At 39.4% G+C, this 22,718-nt stretch overlaps 1 protein-coding gene across 1 annotated transcript in view; it reads left to right on the top strand.

Moving 5' to 3' along the window:
- The window catches only part of ADGRV1 (adhesion G protein-coupled receptor V1), a 397,132-nt gene that overhangs the window by 95,592 nt on the left and 278,822 nt on the right, over positions 1-22,718 (top strand). Inside the window, exons 21-28 of the mRNA XM_075212995.1 lie at positions 1,027-1,400; positions 7,868-8,044; positions 11,001-11,181; positions 16,451-16,653; positions 16,751-16,880; positions 18,516-18,596; positions 20,451-20,590; positions 21,484-22,093. Coding sequence (XP_075069096.1) covers positions 1,027-1,400; positions 7,868-8,044; positions 11,001-11,181; positions 16,451-16,653; positions 16,751-16,880; positions 18,516-18,596; positions 20,451-20,590; positions 21,484-22,093 — 1,896 coding nt within the window. The remainder of the gene's footprint in view (positions 1-1,026; positions 1,401-7,867; positions 8,045-11,000; positions 11,182-16,450; positions 16,654-16,750; positions 16,881-18,515; positions 18,597-20,450; positions 20,591-21,483; positions 22,094-22,718) is intronic.

The raw sequence follows: 22,718 nt of genomic DNA on the forward strand, positions 1-22,718 counted from the left end.
ATGATTGCTCTTGATCAATCATAGCTAATTGATGATTGTCTACCACAAGTTACTGCAAATTGGAATTGTGTTAATAATAATAATCATAATCATAATAATAATAATAATAATAATAACTATTATTATTTGTGCATATTCTAAATACCATACAATCATCATCATCATTTATTTATATAGTGTCACAAATTCTGCAGCGCTGAACACAGAATATTTGTCATTCACATCAGTCCCTTCCCAATTGGAGCTTACAGTCTAAATTCCCTAACTTACACACAGACTAGGGTTAATTTTGTCATCAGGCAATTAACCTAGTATATTTTTTTGGGAGTGTGGGGGGAAACTGGATCACCCAGAGGAAACCTACTCAAACACAGAGAGAATATACAAACTCCACACAGATAAGGCCCTGGAGGGAATCGAACTCAGGACCCCTATGCTGTGAGGCAATGTGTTCATGAAAGTAAAACAATACACATCCCAATTAGTTATCCCCCTCCCACAATCTATAGACACATATAAAAAAAAAGAGTTTAGTGTAGAATGTCTACTATGATTCATTTGTGGTTTATTAAAGGTGTAGTACTGGTTGGCTGTTTTGCAAACGACAACCATTTCTGAGCTGAGTAAATGTAACATTTGATTAACTATGTTAAATAACTATTAAACCAAAAATACAAGTTGCAATCAATAAAATAACTACTAGTAACACCCAGAAATGACACTTAAGATATTTAAAATAAAGCTTTGATCATGGGGGAAGATTTTTATCTTGTGCATAACACATGTCCTGTCTGTAAGCCTATAACCACTGCAGGCAACTTCTTTTTCTCCATGTAGAGGCCCTTTAAAAGGTTGGGTTAATGTTAGTGAATGTTCAATGAATTGGTAATGGTGGATAAGGTTGAATAAAACATAATTTCTTGACAGAAAGACAATGTGTTATTGGTATCAAGAGTTTGTTGGGAGTCTGATGTACTAATTTCTCATGTCCATTGTAATTGAGTCCTCTGCTCTTTTATTTATCAGGTCCAGGAACCTTACGTGTTGGTGCTGGAGGGAATGGAGGAAGCAGATACACCGGCTTGCTGCAAGATGTTAGGTTCTATGAACAGAGATTGTCTCGAGCAGAGATCACAGAACTTCATGGCACTCCAGCAAAGAGTGACTTGCACCCGGTATCTGGGTATTTGGAATACAGACAAGGAGAAATACATAAGTCTTTTGTCGTATCTGCACGGAATGACAGTGAGGAGGAAGGAGAAGAACTGTTCGTACTAAAACTAGTTTCTGTATTTGGGGGAGCAAGGATTCCAGAGAAGAGCACAACAGCAACTATTAGGATCCAGAAAAGTGATAATGCCAATGGTTTGTTTGGCTTCACAGGACCCTGTATACCTCAGGTGAGAACTAAAAAGGATGAACTATGAAATTATATATATATGGTAACAAAGGGAGGCATTTATCTGACAATATGCAAAGAAAACATACAAGCAGAGTAAGACATTGGCGCAGTTATGCACCTAGTTTCAGGTTAAACCAAGTAAAGACTTATGTGTAATTTAAAGTTGGTTAACTTACATGATTTAAAAGCTGCTTCCTCTCAGCAAACAGACAGGGTGTGTCTGTTAGTTGAAACAGAGCCAGCGATGGGCGTTTTCTCTTAAAGAGAAGGTGGGTGTGTCATCTGTCCATCAAGCTAAGGTTGGGGGAGGAGTATCATGTATAAAAGCTTGTTTGTGCCATTTGTTCACTGAGACCAACTCTGGGAAAGCTGGCTGGTCCCGAGAGAGAGCTGGTCTATGTATAGCTAGCGTTTAGGGTCTCCATGATTGCTGTGCAAGTATACGGTGTCAAAACATTTACCATCCTGACAATAAAACTACATAAAAAGGAAGAAGTTGTTCTTGCCACAATATATATATATATATAATGCAGAAGGTAACAAGCAGTGCAGGTTCTTATAGTGGTTGCTTTTTGGATGCTTTGGGGTAGTACATGGCAAGTTTGCTCTCAATTTAAATAAACACACGAACGTAAAACTGAATGCTTAACACATATCTGCAAATGTGTGTAAATAACACTTTTGCATTATTTTCATAGTTTTAAATTGTCTATTTTACAGCATTGTGCTGGAGAATTATAAACTGAAAAATTTCCATTATATGTACTAAAATAGATTTATACCAAATGTCAGCAACAACCCTTGCAATTCACACATGCAAAGAAATCAAACCATAGTTGCCCATAAATCAAGTTTTGTGTAATAATGTGAAATGACACAGGGAAAAAGTATTGAACATGCTTCCTGAAATTTATTTAATACTTTGTACAAAAGCCTTTGTTGGTAATGACAGCTTCAAGACACCTCATGTTTGGGGAAACTAGTCGCATGCATTGCTCAGGTGTGATTCTGTCCCATTCTTCAACGCAAATTGTCTTCAAATATTGACGGTTCTGTGGGCTTCTTCTATGAACTCTGATCTTTAATTCTTTCCATAGATTTTAAATTGGATTCAAGTCTGGTGATTGGCTGGGCCATTCTAGCAGCTTTATTTTCTTTCTTTGAAACCAATTAAGAGTGTCCTTGGCTGTGTGTTTGGGATCATTGTCTTGCTGAAATGTCCACCTTGTTTCATCTTCAGTATCCTGGTAGATGGCAGCAGATTTTTATCAAGAATGTCTCGGTACATTTTTCCATTCATCCTTCCTTCAATTAGATGCAGTATGCTAGTACCGTGTGCAGAAAAACAGCCCCACACCATAATGTTCCCACCTCCAAACTTCACTGTTGGTATGGTGTTTTTGGGGTGATGTGTAGTTCCATTTTTCCTCCAAACATGGTGTGTATTATGGCATCCAAAGAGTTAAATTTTGCTCTCATCTGACCACACTATATTCTCCCAGTAGTACACAGGCTTGTCCAAATGTTGTGCAGCAAACTTTAAATGAGCTTCAACGAGTTTTTTCTTCAGCAAAGGAGTCTTGTGTGGTGAGCGTACATACAGGCCATGGCAGTTAAGTGCATTACTTATTGTTTTCTTTGAAACAATTGCACCTGCTAATTCCAGGTCTTTCTGAAGCTCTCCACAAGTGGTCCTTGGTTCTTGGACAACTCTTCTGATAACTTTTTCACTTTATCCCTGTGTCATTTCATATTATTATACAAAACTTAATTTATGGGCATCAGTGGTTTGATTTCTTTGCATGTGTGGATCGCAACAACACCCAAAGGGGATGACTGAGTGTTGACAACCTGATTATAATATTAATAGAAAAGTGCTATGATCAATATAATAACTGGTAGCAACTACAGATGTGATTGGTCACCGCGTTGGGAGGTTGCGACCAGAGTATAAGTGTCACGGGCACTAGGAGTCTTTACCCAGGTATCACCAGATGATGGACTTACCAGAGCAGTATAGTTGGTAATATGGTACTCTGGTAGCGGGGTGATCACGGAACAGGAGACAGCAGATGGTAAGAGAATGCTCGAGGAAAGTCTATGACTAGCAGCACTGGTAATAGGTAAATAACTGTACACGAGGAACTGGATGGACAAGGGAGCGTGAGGGTAGTCAGTGGTCTGTGGATAGCAAGTTGTACCACTGCTATAGTGAGGAGGAATGTCCAGGAGTAACAAGGAGGTGATGAGAGTCAGCGGTCTGCGTATAGCAAGTTGTACCGCTGTCTGGGTGAAGGAATGGAATCCAGGTGAAGGTATCCGGGGAGTCAGTGGTCTGCGTTAGCAAGTTGTACCACTGCTATGTGAAGGATACTGGGAACTGGTGACACAGGAAACAGGGAACAGTGGTCTGCCTCTAGCAAGTTGTACCACTGAAATATATATGTGAGGAGGAGCACGAGGAGATAAATGCAATGCAGAGTATACACGGGCACACTGAACTTGATCCCACGATGATATGCACAAAATGATAATAACTGAACAGCACTGCACAAATATACACAGTCACAAGAACTATCCAGGCTAAAAGGAATCACAGTCAATGATAGCAATAGTCTCAGTGGATAGGAAACTCCGGAGGAGAGCAACTCAGTCCAGCTAGATATGCAATACACCAGCACAGTCAATGAGAAGTATGCATACCGTGGTTCAGGAGAGCAGGCTGTCAGTGAGAGGTGCAGTGATACCTGAACGGCTGGAGGCCAGCAGGATGAGAAGTCCCAGGAGGGTGGAAGCAGTAACCAAGTAGGTGCAGCGCACGGTAGGTAGACCAGCAAGGATGTAAACAATACTCAGGAAGCAGTAGTATATAGAACTGGACACCTGGAGAACACGGGAGAGTTGAGGCGGTCTAGCTGAGATGAAAGCAGCGGAGCGTTGACCCGATGCAGACAGGCGAGTTGACACAAGTGGGAACACTGTAGAAGCACGGGAACAGCGGCTCGGCTGGCGGCAGACACGATGAGTACTGGAGAGTTGCGATGAGCAGGTCTCGGAAGAAACACGGAGGCAGCGGATAGGAATCAGCTGTGCGATGAGCAGGACTCTGAAGAAACACGGAGGCAGCGGATAGGAATCAGCTGGTGCAGTCACGATGAAACACGGGAGAGTTGAAGTGAGCAGGATACTGTAGAAGCACGGAGGCAGCGGATAGGAATCAGCTGATGCAGTCACGATGAAACACGGGAGAGTTGAGGTGAGCAGGATCCTCTAGAAGCACGGAGGCAGCGGATAGGAATCAGCTGGTGCAGTCATGATGAAACACGGGAGAGTTGAAGTGAGCAGGATACTGTAGAAGCACGGAGGCAGCGGATAGGAATCAGCTGATGCAGTCACGATGAAACACGGGAGAGTTGAGGTGAGCAGGATCCTGTAGAAGCACGGAGGCAGCGGATAGGAATCAGCTGGTGCAGTAACGATGAAACACGGGAGAGTTGAAGTGAGCAGGATACTGTAGAAGCACGGAGGCAGCGGATAGGAATCAGCTGGTGCAGTCACGATGAACACAGGGGAATTGAAGTGGTCTGGAAACCACAAACGAACAACAGGAATCAGCAGGGGCTGAATACACGAGGAAACACAGGAACACCTTCAGAGGCTCATGGGGAATGAGACTCCAAGATCAGGCCACGAGGTATAGACAACAGGTGCTTTAAATAGGGAGTGTTGCCTGATCAGCCAATTAACTAAAAGGAACAGGTACTGAAGGTTTTGAAAGGGCTACACATGCGCAGACCCTCAGGATGGTGGACGGCCGCGGTTCCTAAACACACGAGAAGTAGCACTCACAGTCCGGTGAGTGACAATGAGGCTATTAAACACTGCTTGGTTATGCATTACTGCAATTCCAATGTGAGATAACACTCAACTATGCTCAAATAACCAGTATGATCAATTAATACATATGCAATGCTGTGTAAATGAACACAATACATGGTTAGTATAGTTCTGTAGCGAAGTGAAATAAATCCATAAGTTCACATATGTCAATTAATATTGTTTCACACTTGTACAGTCTTTTTCCTTTCTATTCTTTTAAGGAAAATAAATACATAATGTTCCTTTACATATGTGAACTTACAGATATTATTTGAGTATTATTTAATTTGCAGTTCCAAATATTAGCAGATATTTCACTGATTACATTGTACTATATTTATTCTCAGAATAGAGCACAATCAGTTTGACATCGTATATGCATAACCAAGCTGTGACCACTTACATCTGTAGATGCGACCACTCATTATATTGATCATACCACTCTACTAATAATATTATAATCAGGTTGTCAACAATATACTTATACATCCTTTATATAGAACTAGTTGAGTGTGAGTGTATTTGTGTTTTGACTCTTCATTTAATGTTAACCTGCTTTTAACTTTTTAATTAATTAAATGTGTATTGGTAAAGAAAATGTAAGTCATTGTATATCTAAAGTCGATCAATTACATTTTCTATACCAACACACCTTTTATTAATGTAAAAGGATTACTGGAATTATTTAATTACTTTGATTTATTCTTCTGCGGTGCTGCCTCGTCACCTGTGGCATGCACTGCAATGGAGGACAGGGACTGGGAGACAAGTAACGCGGGTTGCCCATTACGTGTCCTTAAGCATACGCCCTGGGCGATGGCACCGCCCGCATCTGCCTAGTTATTGCCCTGCGCCACATCAATATCCATTTAAAGCACAACAATGCGACTGCCAGTCATCATCATCAACTTGATAAAAACAAAGTGGGTCCGAAAAATTAAACACACACCACTGCTCATATCCTGGGCTGATTACAGCTAAAGTGGCAGGGTGAACAGCTTGGGGTTCCCTGTAAAAGCCACAACTAGCACCAAGCTATGACAGGCTGGACTGGTCATCCTATAACAGGGAAACCTGCAGCGTGGGGTATTAGTGGCCCTCAGCTCCAGCCTGTTTATCATGGGGCTGAATTCTCTACACCTTGGTTGTGGATGTTGGGGTAATTATTGTAAAATGTAAATAAACAGTATTTTAATCTACTCTTCATTGTACTCCTAACCCCATAGGGATGTTCTTCTTCTTTCTTCCTTTCTTCTTTCTTCAAAAGAAATCCAATCATAGATGGAACATGATTTGCTCCTAGGAGCCAGGGGTCTATCTGCAAGAAACCAATTAAGAGTGGTTTTGCGTTGATTGGCTGAGCATGAGAAAGCCACTCTGATTGCCTATTTGCATATGGGCCATGCAGGGGTTATTAATTAACTCCATTGTATCAGCACGTTTCTTTTATATAATGTGTCAATGAACTTCATTGATACTGCCCTTGGGTGATATACCGTATAAGTCTCTAAACTTTGCAGTGCAATGTGACAACAAATTTGTGCTATGTGACAAATGTTACAAAGCTTCTATTGGCTACAGTATAGCTGCACCAGACAATACCAGTATATCACCATCACCATCATCATTGTTTATTTGTATGGCTCCACAAAACAATTCATCCATAGGAACAGAACAAGGACATATATACAAGGTTATTATTATTATTATTCTTTATATTGCACCACAAGATTTTTTTTTTTAGCGCCGTACAGAATATAAGCAGTAGACCATACAGGGTAAAACAGTACAGAGTAAAAACAAGACTCCAACAGTTCCAAGCATAGCAAGTACAGTGAAGTTGGAGTCGAAAAAATGGTATAGAGACAGAAGGGAAGAGGGCCCTACTCATAGGAGCTTACATCCTAAGGGGAGGGCAAACAGACAGCAGGCACAAGAGGAGTCAGTGGAAGGAACTGGCACAAGAGGAGCACGTACAGGAAAGAGGGAAGTGAGGAGAACAAGCATGGAGAAAGTGAGGTGGGTGGCTGGTAGGCTTTGAGGTTGACAGAGAAAGGTGCAGACATGGTATAGGGGGTAGAGAGAACCGTGTTTGTTAGAGTTTACAGCCTAGCGCAGTGATGGGCAACTGAAACACTTTGGGGGCTTCATGGCGCAGTCCTCTACGCTTCAAAAAGGCAACACATTACTCATAATCTCTGTAATAAGTTAAAGTAATACATTTAATAATAGAACAAGTGACCAAACTGTAGCAGGCATTTTAACTATTGTTGCAAGCTATAACAAATACATTTGCCAATAAAACAGGAAGGATCTGGGGCCACCTATTGCCCGCCACTGGTCTAGAGGATTGAATCTACTGGATGGAGATACTGACAAAGTGTCAAATCGTCTTTATGTGCAAAAATAGTATAAACACATTTTGGATCCTTTACATTTCAAGATATAAGAATTATTTTCTCATGGTCATCATTAGTAATATAATATAGTGTATGTTAGACACCTTGTTGTAATTAGGCATAAACCTGCTTTGTATTATGTTGTGACAGTGTAAGGTATGTTGACACCCAGACGTGTTCTTTCTAGTCTTCAGAGGAAGGTTCTACCATCTCATGTATTGTGGAACGTACCAGAGGAGCATTGGACACTGTGTATCTCTTCTACAGCATCTTTCAGACAGATCCTGGTGGTAATAATGACTCAGTGGCTGACTTTACTAGCAGCAGTGGAAATATTACATTTCTGCCCTTTCAGACATCAAAGGTACGTACAAGTCAGACAGCTGCTGAGTCTGTAAGATTGAGCTACTTCTACTATTGTAGCTGTGGCTTTATTTATAACAACCACTATTTGAAACTCAAGCTAAGTAATTTTAGTGACCTGTACAGATTAATTAATATTATTTACCTGAAGTGTTGCTTGTTGTTTGGGAGATGTCCACCCAAACACATTGTCTAATATTAAACCCATCAGTTTATGCTACTTTTGTTATACTGCAGTTAAGCAATTTATTAAAATATCTCCACTTTTTAAATGCTTTGATGTTTTTTGTTTTTATCTTTTGTTATTATGTTGTTTTCTTAAACAACACATTTCCACCTCATTTCCATAGTCTTTGTGTCTTTTTGTGGACACAATCCATACAACAGCATTGGTTAATTTCTTGACAAAATCATCATAAAATTCTTACATGTCATGAACTCTATGGGGCGTATTCAATTGTTCCTCCGGCCGCCGGAAAAACAAGCGCGTTAAAACTATTACCGTAACTATTACCGTTTATACGGTAATTACTCGCTGAATTTCAGCTCGCAGCTCCTTGAGCTGCGAGCTGAAATTCAGCGAGTAAATTACCGTATGAACGGTATTTACGTGCAATATAACCGTATAAACGGTAATAGTTTTAACATGCTCGTTTTTCCGGCGGCCGGAGGAACAATTGAATACGCCCCTACTCTTTATACTTAAAATAAATGTTTAACAATCTTCACAGTTTATCTTAATCTGATAATCTTAGTCACTTGTACAGTCATGGCCAAAAGTTTTGAGAATGACACAAATATTATTTTTCACAAAGTCTGCTGCCTCAGTTTTTATGATGGTAATTTGCATATACTCCAGAATGTCGTGAACAGTGATCAGATAAATTGCAATTAATTTCAAAGTCCCTCTTTGCCATGACAATGAACATTATCCCAAAAACAACATTTCCACTGCATTTCAACCCTGCCACAAAAGCTGACATCAGGTCAGTGATTCTCTCGTTAACACAGGTGAGAATGTTGACGAAGACAAAGCTGGAGATCACTCTGTCATGCTGATTGAGTTAGAATAACAGACTGGAAGCTTTAAAAGGAGGGTGGTGCTTGAAATCATTGTTCTTCGTCTGTTAACCATGGTTAACTGCTAGGAAACAAGTGCAGTCATCATTACTTTGTGCAAAACAGGCTTCACAGGCAAGGATATTGCTGCTAGTAAGATTGCACCTAAATAAACCATTTATCAGATCATCAAGAACTTCAAGGAGAGAGGTTCAATAGTTGTGAAGAAGGCTTCAGGGCACCCAAGAACGCCAGGACCGTCTCCTAAAGTTGATTCAGGTGTGTGATTGGGGCACCACCAGTGCAGAGCTTGCTCAGAAATGGCAGCAGGCAGGTGTGAGTGCTTCTGCAAGCACTGTGAGGGGAAGACTTTTGGAGGTTGGCCTGGTGTCAAGAAGGCCAGCAAAGAAGCCACTTCTCCAGGAAAAACATCAGGGACAGGCTGATATTCTGCAAAAGGTACAGTGATTGGACTACTGAGATACTGAGAACTCGAGTAAAGTCATTTTCTCTAATGAATCCCCTTTCAGATTGTTTTGGGCATCTGGAAAAATTCTTGTCCGGAAAAAGAAAGGTGAGCACTACTATCAGTCTTGTGTCTTGCCAACAGTAAAGCATCCTGAGACCATTCATGTGTGGGGTTGCTTCTCAGCCAAGGAAATAGGCTCACTCACAATTTTCCTTAAGAACACAGCCATGAATAAAGAATGGTACCCAAACATCTTCCAAGAGCAACTTCTTCCAACCATTTAAGAACAATTTGCTGATGAACAATGCATTTTCCAGCATGATGGAGCACCTTGCCATAAGGCAAAAGTGATAACAAAGTGGCTCGGGCATCAAAACATCAAAATTTTTGATCCATGGCCAGGAAACTCCCCAGATCTTAATCCCATTGAGAACTTGTGGTCAATCCTAAAGAGACGGATGGACACACAAAATTGATTAGGCAAGAATGGGTGACCATCAGTCAGTATGTGGCCCAGAAGTTGATTGACAGTATGCCAGGGCACATTGCAAAGATCTTGAAAAAGAAGGGTCAACTCTGCAAATATTGGCTCTTTGCATAAATGTAATGTAATTGTCAATAAAAGCCTTTGACACTTTTGAAATGCTTTTAATTTTACTTCAGTATACCATAGCAACATCTGACAAAAAGGTCTAAAAACACTGAAGCAGCAAACTTTGTGAAAACCAATACTTGTGTCATTCTCAAAACTTTTAGCCATGACTGCAAATAAAAAATAGTGGAGACCAGCCTTCTAATAAATATAGGATTTCTTTGTTTTTTTCACCTTGACATTTGTGATCAAACCTTATTTTACATGTCTGCCAAATTACTCTTTTTGGGCCTGATTCATTAAGGATCTTAACGTAAGAAACTTCCTATTTAAGTCTCCTGAACAAAACCATGTTACAATGCAAGGGGTGCAAATTAGTATTCTGTTTTGCACATAAGTTAAATTCTGACTGTTTTTTCATGTAGCACACAAATACTTGATAGCTTATTTGTACACTGAAATTTAAAGTTGATATTTGTGTGCTACATGAAAAACAGACAGTATTTAACTTATGTGCTAAACAGAATACTAATTTGCACCCCTTGCATTGTAACATGGTTTTGTCCAGGAGACTTAAATAGGAAGTTTCTTACGTTAAGATCCTTAATGAATCAGGCCCTTTAGCTGAATTCCTATCTCAGTTCATTTGCAATGTTAATTTGATTGTAGGCTCTCCAGTGCAAGAACACATTTTCTATTGTATTCTTGCATCTGATGTTTCTGTATCTCTTAAGTTGTTTGTCATATATGTTGTAAGGTGCTGCATACATTCTGAGACACCATGTTAACAAACGTAAATATATATATATACAATTGTTCTGCACTTGTTTGGTGTAGGTGTTAAATCTGAATGTTCTAGATGATGAGATTCCTGAATTAGCAGAACATTTCCGTGTCACTCTCACACAAGCTGTCTCTGCTGATGGAAAGGTCGGGTCCACTCCCACCAGTGGAGCCAGTATAGATCCATATAAATCATCAGAAGATGTTACAATCAGCGCAAGTGACCACCCTTATGGTAAGACAGTTTTTGGATGGTACAAAAAACAACAGCAACAATTATTCTGTTTAACAATGATCACAAATATTAAACCAAGGGAAATACATAATCTGAGGCTCAACTGAAAATGTAATTTGTTACTGGATCCTTCTAGTAACTTTTTCCATATTGTCCATCTTTCTGTTTCTTCGGTGCTTGTATACTCATGTAGGTAAGGTTACAGGTGTGCAGTTGTCTAAACAGCCTGGGTGCATCACTAAAGCCTGGATTTACCTTTGTTGTCACACTAGGCCCTATTGGCCTATCCCCTCCCATTCCTCCCATCTCAAAGTGCTCCATGGCCTCGACCTCCTCCACATCCCACTAATATAATATAAATAAATGTATTTTTACCAGAAATGTAAATAAATAATTGATTTCTCATTTTGGTAGAAATAAATATGAAAGAAATGTGGTAAGATGATGAGACATGGTTCAGTCTGCCCCTGTAATTCTCCCGCCTTAGGCCCAGGCCTACATAGCCTTTTGTATAAATCCAGGCCTCAGAGACCAGATAAGTAAATGGGAAACATGGGAAATAAGAGAACAGGGATGACCAGAGATAAGGTGGTGCTTTATGTCACTGTATTGATAGCCCCTATGCATATAGTTTAACACATACTTGTCAGTTCTCCAGGAATGTCCGGGTGACTCCCAAATACCGGGTAGGTCTCCAGGACTCCCAGCAGAGTGGGGCATCCTCCCGCATCTGCCCACTTCCTAGTGAAGTGGACAGGAGTAGAGCCGCCATGATGCAATTCTCAGGGAATCACATTATAATGACTTTCTCTGAATTACATCACGGAGGGCAGGTGGGGCGTGTTGTAAGGGGACTGGGCTTAGAAAATTGTTCCATTTGTGGTCCTCCGGCCACACATCCCACCTGCCCTCTGGGATTTCCCGGAGGGGAACAGCAAAAAGTCGGCAAGTATGGTTTTACAAATAGACATGGAAAACTAAATGTAATTATCACATTTAACCTTGCATTGCCTTATGTTGTCGAAAATATCTTTTGTATCTGAAAGAAAGAACTCATTTACTTATATTTGATCTAATTTATAGTTGCCCATAAGTGCAATTGTGCAACATAAGGATACATTATGAGGCAAAATTGTCACATGTACATGTGCACAACTAGCATTTAGAGTTGCACCTATCTTGCTCTTGCACCTTGCTCTTGGAGAGGAGGAACTAGGGCATTGACCTGGAAGTGCAGTACAACAAGGGCGTGCAGGTTCTTCTTTAAGATGCATCTTATATAGCATTGCAGGTATCATTAAATACATTAGCTATGGGGCTTCATTTTGTGCAAACTTTAACTGGGTCCAGGTTTGGTGATTGATGTTGATGATTGTTGCATCTTTGCTCCAGATGCATCTGTAAACTAGATTTAAGGTTGTATGTACCTTTGCTTATGCATAAAAAGGGTATTTTTTCACGCAACTCTCAATCAGCCCATATGTTCGTATCTAGATTTTTGTTTCATTTACTTGCACTCTGTTACACTTGGAGGGGCAGAATGGGGGCAGGCAAAGGCTGAGAACGTTAATGATCTTTCTGTAAGTTCACCTACGGACACCTTGTTACGACTTTTACGTCCTCTAGATAGTCAAGTTTGATCGTCTTCTTGCTATAATTGTGTTTGCATAATGTGACATAATTAGATACACCACATAATCAGATACACCTTTTAGGAGACATATTTAACTTGAGGACTGGTGCAACAATACATGGTGATGGTGTCTGTCAACAGCACTATATAACTACTTCTGATTGGCTGATTGTGTATAGATTCCTCCAGCTAATAGTTCTTAAATCTTAGTATCACAACAATATCAAGTTACCATCTATTTGCATTACTTTAAATGACGTATTCATTTAGACTACTACAAGAAAAAATTCCATTCGATTTTTAAAGGGGAAAATATTAGATGTGGAGCTGTTTGTATTTAATTACATTTTGTATAGAAAATGTGACTTTTGCATTTATTAATTATTGTCCGTACACTATTGTCTCTTGTGTATATGACAGTTCATTACAATATTATACTGTGTGCTCATAGAGTAATGCAGCTTTTATTACTATCATATCTACACTATTGTGTGGCATAGCATACACACACACACACGTGTGTCTGGTACAAATATTATTGTTTTTCAGCTGGATGCATCATATTACTTTTGAGCTTGGTGCACAAATGTGTCCTAGTATAGATGTACTGTACCACGCACATTAGCTTTTATCTGTCTAGTGCTAGTACAATGAAAGCAAGGGACAGATTGGTTGATATGGGTTAGTACAATTTTTGCATCTAGATGTTAATGAGCCTTATACAATGATGTAGAACATAGTTGCCTACTCTCCCGGAATGTCCGGGAGACTCCCGAATTTTTGGGAGTTCTCCCGAGAGAGCAGGCAAAAATCCCGGATGCAGAGGTCGCCGCCGTTGGCGGGGGGTGGGGCTAAACAAGCCATCATGGCCTCACCCCCTGTTGGGATTGGCTGAAATGGCCTATGATTGACAGGGGCGGAGACTAATGGCGCACCACGCGTGGCCACGCCCCCTCAACGGACCCCCTCCCGTACAGCTGCCTCTAAAAGTAGGTAAGTATGATGTAGAATTAAATTGTTGTAAAGAGGTGTAGGAAGAAATGAGAAGAAAATTGTTTTCAAAGTGAAAAACACTTTCTACAAAAAAACACACCCAATGAATTAGCTTAAGTGAAATACAACACAGTGTCACACTTTAAAGACTTTTTACAGAGATTAGTATTTAGTAGACAACGCATGTTTTCAGAATGAGCATTTACAGGAGTTTATATCCACTATCAGATTATATTAATTTATTGTGTTATACATGTCCTCTTGCAACATTTACTATATACATTGCTTTATCTTGCTAGCTTTATTCTGTGCCTTCAGCCATGTGTTTATATCATCCGCTGCTCCTAGTTGTATATGATGCAGAGACCACAGCAAGGGGCAACTTTAACTCTGCTAGAATAGATACATGGCTGAAAAAGACAGAAGGGCAGAAAGCTAAAGCAGTGTGTTTAGTAAACATTGCAGGAGAGTGTGTATAAGTGAGTACATTAAATTAATCTAAAGTCGCCTGCTCCTTTAAGAATATTAAGGTTAAAGGAGAGAAAATTTCACAACCAGCAAAGGAAAGGGTTCTTTACAGTAAGGGCAATCAAGATATGGACTTCATTGCTAGGGAAGGTTGTGATGGCAGATTCAATAGATATGTTTAGGAAAGGGTTAGACAAATTTATAGTGGAAAAATGTAATCAGGAATATGACTGTTAATTAAAATGAAGGATATTAGTGGATATAGAGTAAAAATAAGACTGAAATATTGGGTCTGGGGGGATTTTCACAATTGAAACAGATTGGCGGTTGCTTACTCTGGATCAATTTCAAATATAAGTGCAGGATCGCAGGAGATCCAAAATAGGTTGAACTTGATGGACTGGTCTCTTTTTTCCCACCTCATCAACTATGTTACTATGTAACTATGTAAAATAATTGTCACCTAGGAAAATATGAGTACTGCCACTGGTCTTTTATTTATGCCAAGTGAAAGCCACTCCATCTGGGGAAGATACAATTAATAACTCCTTTTCAGAGAACTATACACCAGTCTTCCACTTATCCGTTTTCTCATGAAGGTTCAGCTTAAGACAATGCAAAGAAAGGGATGCCAGAAGACTGATATAAATTTGTACTATATAAATTTAGATGAAAATATTGCAATATTTCATCTAAATTATTTAGCACACATTTATATCAGTTTTCTGGCACCTGTTTCTTTGTATTGTTTTGACTGTGATTGTTTTTTAGCGTTTGGCACCTGTGATTGGATAGACTTACTTCGCCACCCGGTCTGTAGGGGGAAAGCAGGAACTGTAGGTTGTTCTTCCTGCACAGTTTATCTTGGTTTCTGGCCACTCCTACGGGTGTCACCATACCACCAGACACTCGCTGACTGTGAATGCCGGGAAATGGATTTCAGTGTAAGCTTTTATCTGTTCTTCACAGGATACAGCAGTTAATAGTTGCAGGCATAATCTTTAAGCAGTGATGGTTTATTGCTCAAGAGGACTTTACACTCCAGTTTATGTTACTGGTGATCATCCAGAAGTTTTGATGGGAGATTATATATTACATGGTCAAACAGTCCTCCTTTTATACAGGTTTAGATACATGTTGTCAGGGGGTAGCCCAGCCCCCTGATCCAACCAGGCACCGAAACGTCTGATATCATATTAGATGATTTAACATCTGGATATAATCTAATTTAGCATCTAACACATTTTAACTTTCACATCAACCTAATTTCCTCAAATTTGCTGTCTACATTGTTAGGAGGTTTCCTGTGTCTTTAACAAGACATGCTAACAGGTAACCACCTCCTGCCGGGCATTCAGGCCTAAGCAGATGTTTGTCATTTCTGAGATGAAAAGAATTCATTAACTTAATTTAGTATTTCCTTCCCTCCTTTCTTACACAAAGAAATACATTTCATCCACCATGGCTACTACATCAGAAATCAGTACATTTCCAATTCACAAATATAACGCAGGATCAAAATCGGTACATTTGCAATGATATAAATTGCCGCATTGCACTAATAATTTAAATATATTTATAAAATAAGTTACTTAATGGTGATCCAGGCACAGCACCCGCTAGTTTGGGAATGACTCCTGACTGATTTTTTGTTTTAGTATATACAATTTTGTTTTTGGATTATGAGCGCTTAAGAGTCAGTGTTTGTTTCATTAAGACTGTGCATGACTAGTATAAGGCGAGATAACAGGGCTAAAATTACACATGCACAGTAACGTCAATGCACATGCTAATACATGTGAAATATTCAGTATTAGATTAAATATGCCTAACACAAATGACAAAGAATCATATTACTGGTATGTCCCAGAGAAGCAATCAGTCTCATGGTTTGGTTGTTGAATAATGGTATCCCTAGAGGGGAAGTAAACATGAAGCTTATCTTGAAACACATGTAATTCCAGAGCAATAAGAATGGAGAGAAAATAAATATGACATCACTGATGCTGGAAGTGGTAATGGGACCAATAAATGCTGAAAGTCAGCAAGGGATTCACAAAGGAAACTAAAGTGATAATAGTAAATTGGACAATATGGGCCACCATAGCGTAGTCTAAGGTGTTAGGGACTGACAAAACTCTGTGTCTTATGTGACTAATATCAATATTTTTACAGGACTACTTCAGTTCTCTGTGGACCCTCCACCAAGGCCAGGTGATAATATGACCATTCCTGCAAAATCTGTCCCCACAATAAAAGTGAAGGAGGAAATAGGACAGGTGAAACTGCTGGTGGTCCGAGCACAAGGACTTTTAGGACAAATAAGAGTTCAATACAAGACATCCCCATTGACGGCATTCAGCCCGCGGGACTATCAGGTGACTTGTTTGGAATGGGATGTACTGGGGAATCTATGTGCATGTCCTCAGTAACAGATGATGAACTGACATGATTCTCATGTTTGCACTTCTTAAGGAAACAGGAGATTCTTTGGAATTCCAGCCTGGGGAACGGTATAAATACATCTATGTCAGCATCACTGATAACTCTGTGCCCGAACTGGCCAAATCTTTTACAGTTGAACTGTGGAATACAGACGGAGGAGGTAAGTTTTAGAAACCTTCCTCTGCTGTCCAAATGGGCACATTTGCTAGTACAGTACTTTTCTAAAAAGAGGTAGAGGCAGAGGCAGACATTGGCTGTGCAGTCTCTACATGTTTTAACTTTGATCAGAGAACAAATCACAAATGTATTTTCACCTTTATTGCCCTTTGAGATTATAAACACCTTTTATAATCTCATCGATGCTGACAGCTGATATCAAGTAACTTAATATACTGTAGACACTTGGTAAAAAGATCATCTATCTTTGGGGAGGGGGTTATTTACATGATTTTAAATACATAATTCATGTAGCTAAAACATACATTATTTACAAAAAACATTAAACCACTAACTAGTTTGTCCATCCGGCAGTCAGTTTCCTCTTTTGTATCAACCACTGCAGCTGTGAATTCTGTCCAGCGATTACAAATAGTAATGACTTTTTATGTTTGCACAGGATTAAACAACTATCTAAACTGTACAATACTTTTACTATTGCCAAATACCTCATGTACTTAATGGAATGTGTATAAAAGTAGAACAGGATTTAAAATAGAATAAAACAAAAAGCATAAGATCATACTTATGAATTCTAAATTCACTGAATTTTTATTGAATTTAGGCTACATGCATGTTGTTACTTATTATCAACGCTTTTCAGCCTACTGTCACACTTATTTTCCTTTGTGTTTTATGAAGCTTTTTCAGAAATGTCTTTATCTTCTGTACATTATGACATGTTCTAAACGTCAGGGTAGTGTCGACAGAGCTGTAAAACACTTTTCAGTCACATTTGTCATGATCAGGAATGTATATTTATTATAATAGTTGGGCAGCTTTCCTGATGCCAGTGTAATGTGCACACAATAGAATTGACTACCATGAGCACTTTATGCCTAGTACTGATGAACAAACGTATTGTCTAATAAATGACCCTTTTAGCGCACATAAGTAATAGCATTTATAAATTATTGTAAAATTAGGGCTTAAACTGATGATAATGGGAACAAATGACAAGAGATAAAGGGACAGGAGGGAAATAGGAATGGGAGGGTAGGGACAGGAGGGTAGGGACAGGAGGGTAGGGACTGGAGGGTAGGGACTGGAGGGCAGAGACAGTAGGGTAGAGATAGGAGGGTAGGGACTGGAGGGTAGAGATAGGAGGGTAGGGACTGGAGGGCAGAGACAGTAGGGTAGAGATAGGAGGGTAGGGACTGGAGGGTAGGGACTGGAGGGCAGAGACAGTAGGGTAGAGATAGGAGGGCATGGACAGTAGGGTAGAGACGGGAGGGTAGAGACAGGAGGGTAGAGACAGGAGGGTAGAGACAGGAGGATAGGGACAGGTGGGTTGGAGCCTAAAGGGGACACTTCATCGGTATGGAACACTCTGCCGCTACATGTAGCCAGGGATAGCCGGCCTTCTGCACTACAACTAGGACACATAGTCCAGTTACAGCAGAATGTTGTCTTTTCCTGAATGTAATACTGTATTGTCTTTTCCCACTCATTGTTGAAATGTATCTATTAATGTAAATGTCTTATTCTGCTCTGCATGCTGTTAAATATGCTATCTGTCTCCTGTCTGTTTCTTATGTGTATATATGTATATGTGTGTTCTGCGTGTCTCTTCCTGAAGTGGCTGAACTCTTTAGGGATGATGCCTTTGCTAGTGGTGATGGTGACATGGAACTGTTCCTTCCAGCTGTACACCAGAGGGGTAAGCACCTCGCTCACTGTCCTTTATTCTGTACTTTTTACTGCAGTAACAGTTTAAGTTCTTTGTGTATGTTCGGTTATGGGCATGTAATATGCTGACTTATTAAACCAAATATTATGTTTTGAGGCAGTATAGTCATTTCCATAAATAATAACGTGCGCAATAATCTGTATTATGACTAACAGAAGAGTGACAGGAACATTTATTTTATTTTATTTTATTTTAGCCTTGCTTTATGATGTGCACAAGGCTTGACTCACATAGCTAGAGTATTAGAATAATTAAAGCATTCATTTTTATAGAGCTGACTGCAGTAGAATCTGTAGAAACAATATGTGTGAAAAGTAATGTCTCTATATGAAAGAAAGGTCAAACATCCTACTTGGTAGAGTCTGGCTCTGTCGCTATTGTCTTGTTTAGGGCCTGGGCTGAGACAGAGCAGGGGAGGCAGCCACTTAGAATACATTGTGTTCCCTGTAACCCTCCACCCAACCGGTTCTACTAGCCTCTGATTCTTGGCTGATGGCAGCTGTTTCCTTTATTCCATTGACAAAAAATGGAAACTCCAATTAGTTGTGGAAACAAAGCTGGTATCAGCTGAGACTCTGCCGCTGTCCAATCTTACTGACACATTTGCAGTGAGCTGCAGTGTATTAAATGTTCCAGGCCTGGAGCAGGATCTGTTACAAGTGTTGCCAGGGATGACTTTCATCAGATGTGAAGGTGTCCCAGACATGGGAGAGGGGCTAATAACCTAAACCTCATCTTTAAGCTTATTTATTAACACTTTGAATTATGAATTCATCATGACATGTGAATATACCATTTATGCTTTATGTTATTCTTTATGGTTTTCTTTATATTTACAGCTCATTCACACCTGTCTGCATTTTTTGCCACTATTTAAATATTAACAAACACATGAAAAGTGCATTAGATCTATCAGTCTATGGTTCTGTTCCCACCATTGCATTCTAGAATGTTAACGCTGCTGTTAGAACGCAGCATTGGCCTATTTGTCGTGTCTTACTGCATGCTATCAGTACAATAGATCTTATTGGTGAAAGCACAATGCATGAAAACTGCAGAGAAAAACATTAAGGGGCTAATGCAATTTGACCATGTTATTCTAGGAATAACGCGGCATACGCACTATTGCTGTTACTGTGGTAATAGTGCGCAGATTAACTGTTAGTATGGTCATTTTAACTGTGATTTTTGATCGCAGCTGTAGGGGCTGCAAGAAAAAAATCTGGGTTAAAATTACTGTATTAACGGTAATACTATTAGTGCCGCATTATTCCTAGACTAACGTTGCCGAATTGAATCGGCCCCTAAAAACGCATCACTAAAACTTGCATTAGGATCATTAATTTTTACCCATTTTCCTAGTGTATGAACGGACCCTTAACATTCATATTTGTTTTATGGATTATTTATAACAATATGTATATAGTAAAAATAAATATGAAAACTCTCTGAGCTTTGCGGTCTGCGATTACGCACAGTTGCGCATGTAAAGTGATAATACGGTACTGCAACATTGCGGATTTCCCTCCGCAACCCTGTGAGGTGTGCATGGAAATCTGCGGTGTTGCTGTAACGGGATTCGTGCAGCCGTGTGATTGCGGAAAGCAAAGCTAATTGAATATGCTCTTATGTATATAGTGTTTATTAAAATGTATTAATAATATTTGACTCCCAAAAAAGTTCATATTAAATCCAATTAAAAGCCCCAGTTTCTATGTGAGACCCATCTGTGTTCAGCCATGACCTATGCACCACTACAAAATCATTGTTCACTTGGAAATGCTTCTGCTTCCCTGATGTTTCTGTTGGTTGTTAATTGCACAGCTAGCCTGGGCATAGCCTCCCGCATCATTGTGACTATTGACGACTCTGATGATGCCCATGGTGTGTTTGAATTCAGCAATGATTCGTTGTACATGAACACCACAGAACCTGATACTGGATACAATACTGCTTCATTTCAGGCAAGTGTACATGTGTGCTGCTCTTCCAGTCTCAAAAGGCAAAGTTTATAATCATTTATTTTTTTATCATTAGTATCCTCCATTTGTTAATACGATTGTCTGCAAACATTGCTATTCTTTTTTTCTGCTGGTAAAAAAAACAACAGTGAAGCCTATCAGCTCCTTTTCAGCTCCGTCCACACATGTTCAAAGTGAATAATGAGAGGTATTCGAATACAATATATAACCTTAATCCACCTTTCCTTGCTTCAAAAACACAATTCCAAAAGATTACATACCTTGGATGTGATACTCGCTCGATTTGGTGTGTCTTCCGCTAACTTGCGTACAGCCGGCACTGCTCAGCTTGCTCCTACTCCCACTGGCAGTGTGTTGGTGCCTGAATGAGAGGAGACCATTCCTGGGTGAACGTGGACAGTGCAGCAGACATTGCAGGATTCTCCTTGCTCCTGCCAAGCTGGTCTTCGGACCCCAGCGCTTGCATTTTACTTGTTCTATGACACCCAAAACTGCATTCTAACTTGTGTGATTTGAATTTTAGAAACAATTGCTGTTCACGATTAATTACTATATTTTTAACATTAGTTTGTGTTTACCAAGCAACGGGGGAGGGGCAGTTTTTTTTATTCCAGAATTTGTGGGACTTTTTGAAACTATGTACCATTTGCTGTAATTTTGTTATTTCAAAGTAGAACATTTTAAGCAAGTTGATGTGTGAAAGCCTGGAACATGTGACAAACATTACACGTGTACAAATTCATGCCTAAGCTGCAATCATTGTTATGTGCAAGGTTATTACAGTTTAGCACTTTCCACAATATTTAATAAAGAGCAAAGTGTGGAATATAAAACATAAAGCTGTTATTATTTAATATTTATTTTATTTTATATAGGTCTTACGTCATCGTGGAGCCTTGTCTATGGTGTTTGTGTTTTGGAGAATCGATTTTGACCCGTTTGGAGACTTGGCTTTTACATATGGAAATGTTACCTTTGAAATTGGACAAAAAACGTCAAATATAACTATTCTGGTTTCTCCTGATGATGTACCAGAACTGGATAAAGTGTTTTCCATTGTAATCACTAATGTTTCAAGTGGACGTTTGGGGGATTTTAGCAATGCTTCACTGACCATATTTGCTAATGATGACCCCTATGGTGTTTTTGTATTCTCTGAGCTTAATCGGCCAATCAAAGTTGAGGAAAAAAACCAAAATATTTCTTTAACAATCAAACGGCTTAATGGTCTGATGGGGACAGTCATGGTTTCCTACCAAACAATTTTGGACTCTGACAAACTTTCAATTTTTCCACCAAATATTGCAAGAGCCTCTCATGGGAAAGACTACTGGCCTATCTCTGGAAGCATTATGTTCAGAGGAAATATCAGTGAAGTCAGTATCCTTCTCCCAATTTTAGATGATAATGATCCGGAGAGATCAGAATCTTTATTTGTTGAATTATTCAATGTCACATTAGTGGAAAAAGTACAACGTCAGCCTGGTAAGTACACAGTTTACGCTGTATAAAATGATATACTAGAAGTAATAACCACACAGATATAGTAATCAATAATTACCCACAGCGTTTTATACTTGCTTGTGTAGTTCGGAATTGATTAATTTATTTGTAACCATTTCTGTTTGGTATCATAAACAAGCCAATAATTATATGATCAGTCCAAAAGATCATTCCAAAATATACCCACAAATAGGAATGGGATGTGTGAAATTTGATCATGTTAATTACCCATTAATTGCAAATAATTGCATTTCTGTGTGTGAGGTCAGACTAAAAAGTCATAAATAATCATTTTCTAGAATGTTATTATATTTACTCTATATTTTACTCTTATTATTCTATGGGGAGAATTCAGTTGGCCGTGTTACTCATGAGAGTAATGCGGTCTGTGCACTATTACTGTTAGTACGGTAATTTTAATACAGATTTCTGCTCGTGGCTCTCAGAGCTGCGAGCAAAAATCAGCATTGAAATTACCGTACTAAAGGTAATAATATGCTCTATAACCGTAGTAATGGTAATAATACGGAATATTACCTTAGTAATGGTAATAGTGCGGTGGCCACATTATTCTCAAAAGTAATACAGCCAATTGAATTCCCCCTAT

This window comes from Mixophyes fleayi, chromosome 1, assembly GCF_038048845.1.
Source record: "Mixophyes fleayi isolate aMixFle1 chromosome 1, aMixFle1.hap1, whole genome shotgun sequence".
In the NCBI taxonomy this organism is placed as follows: Eukaryota; Metazoa; Chordata; class Amphibia; order Anura; family Limnodynastidae; genus Mixophyes; species Mixophyes fleayi.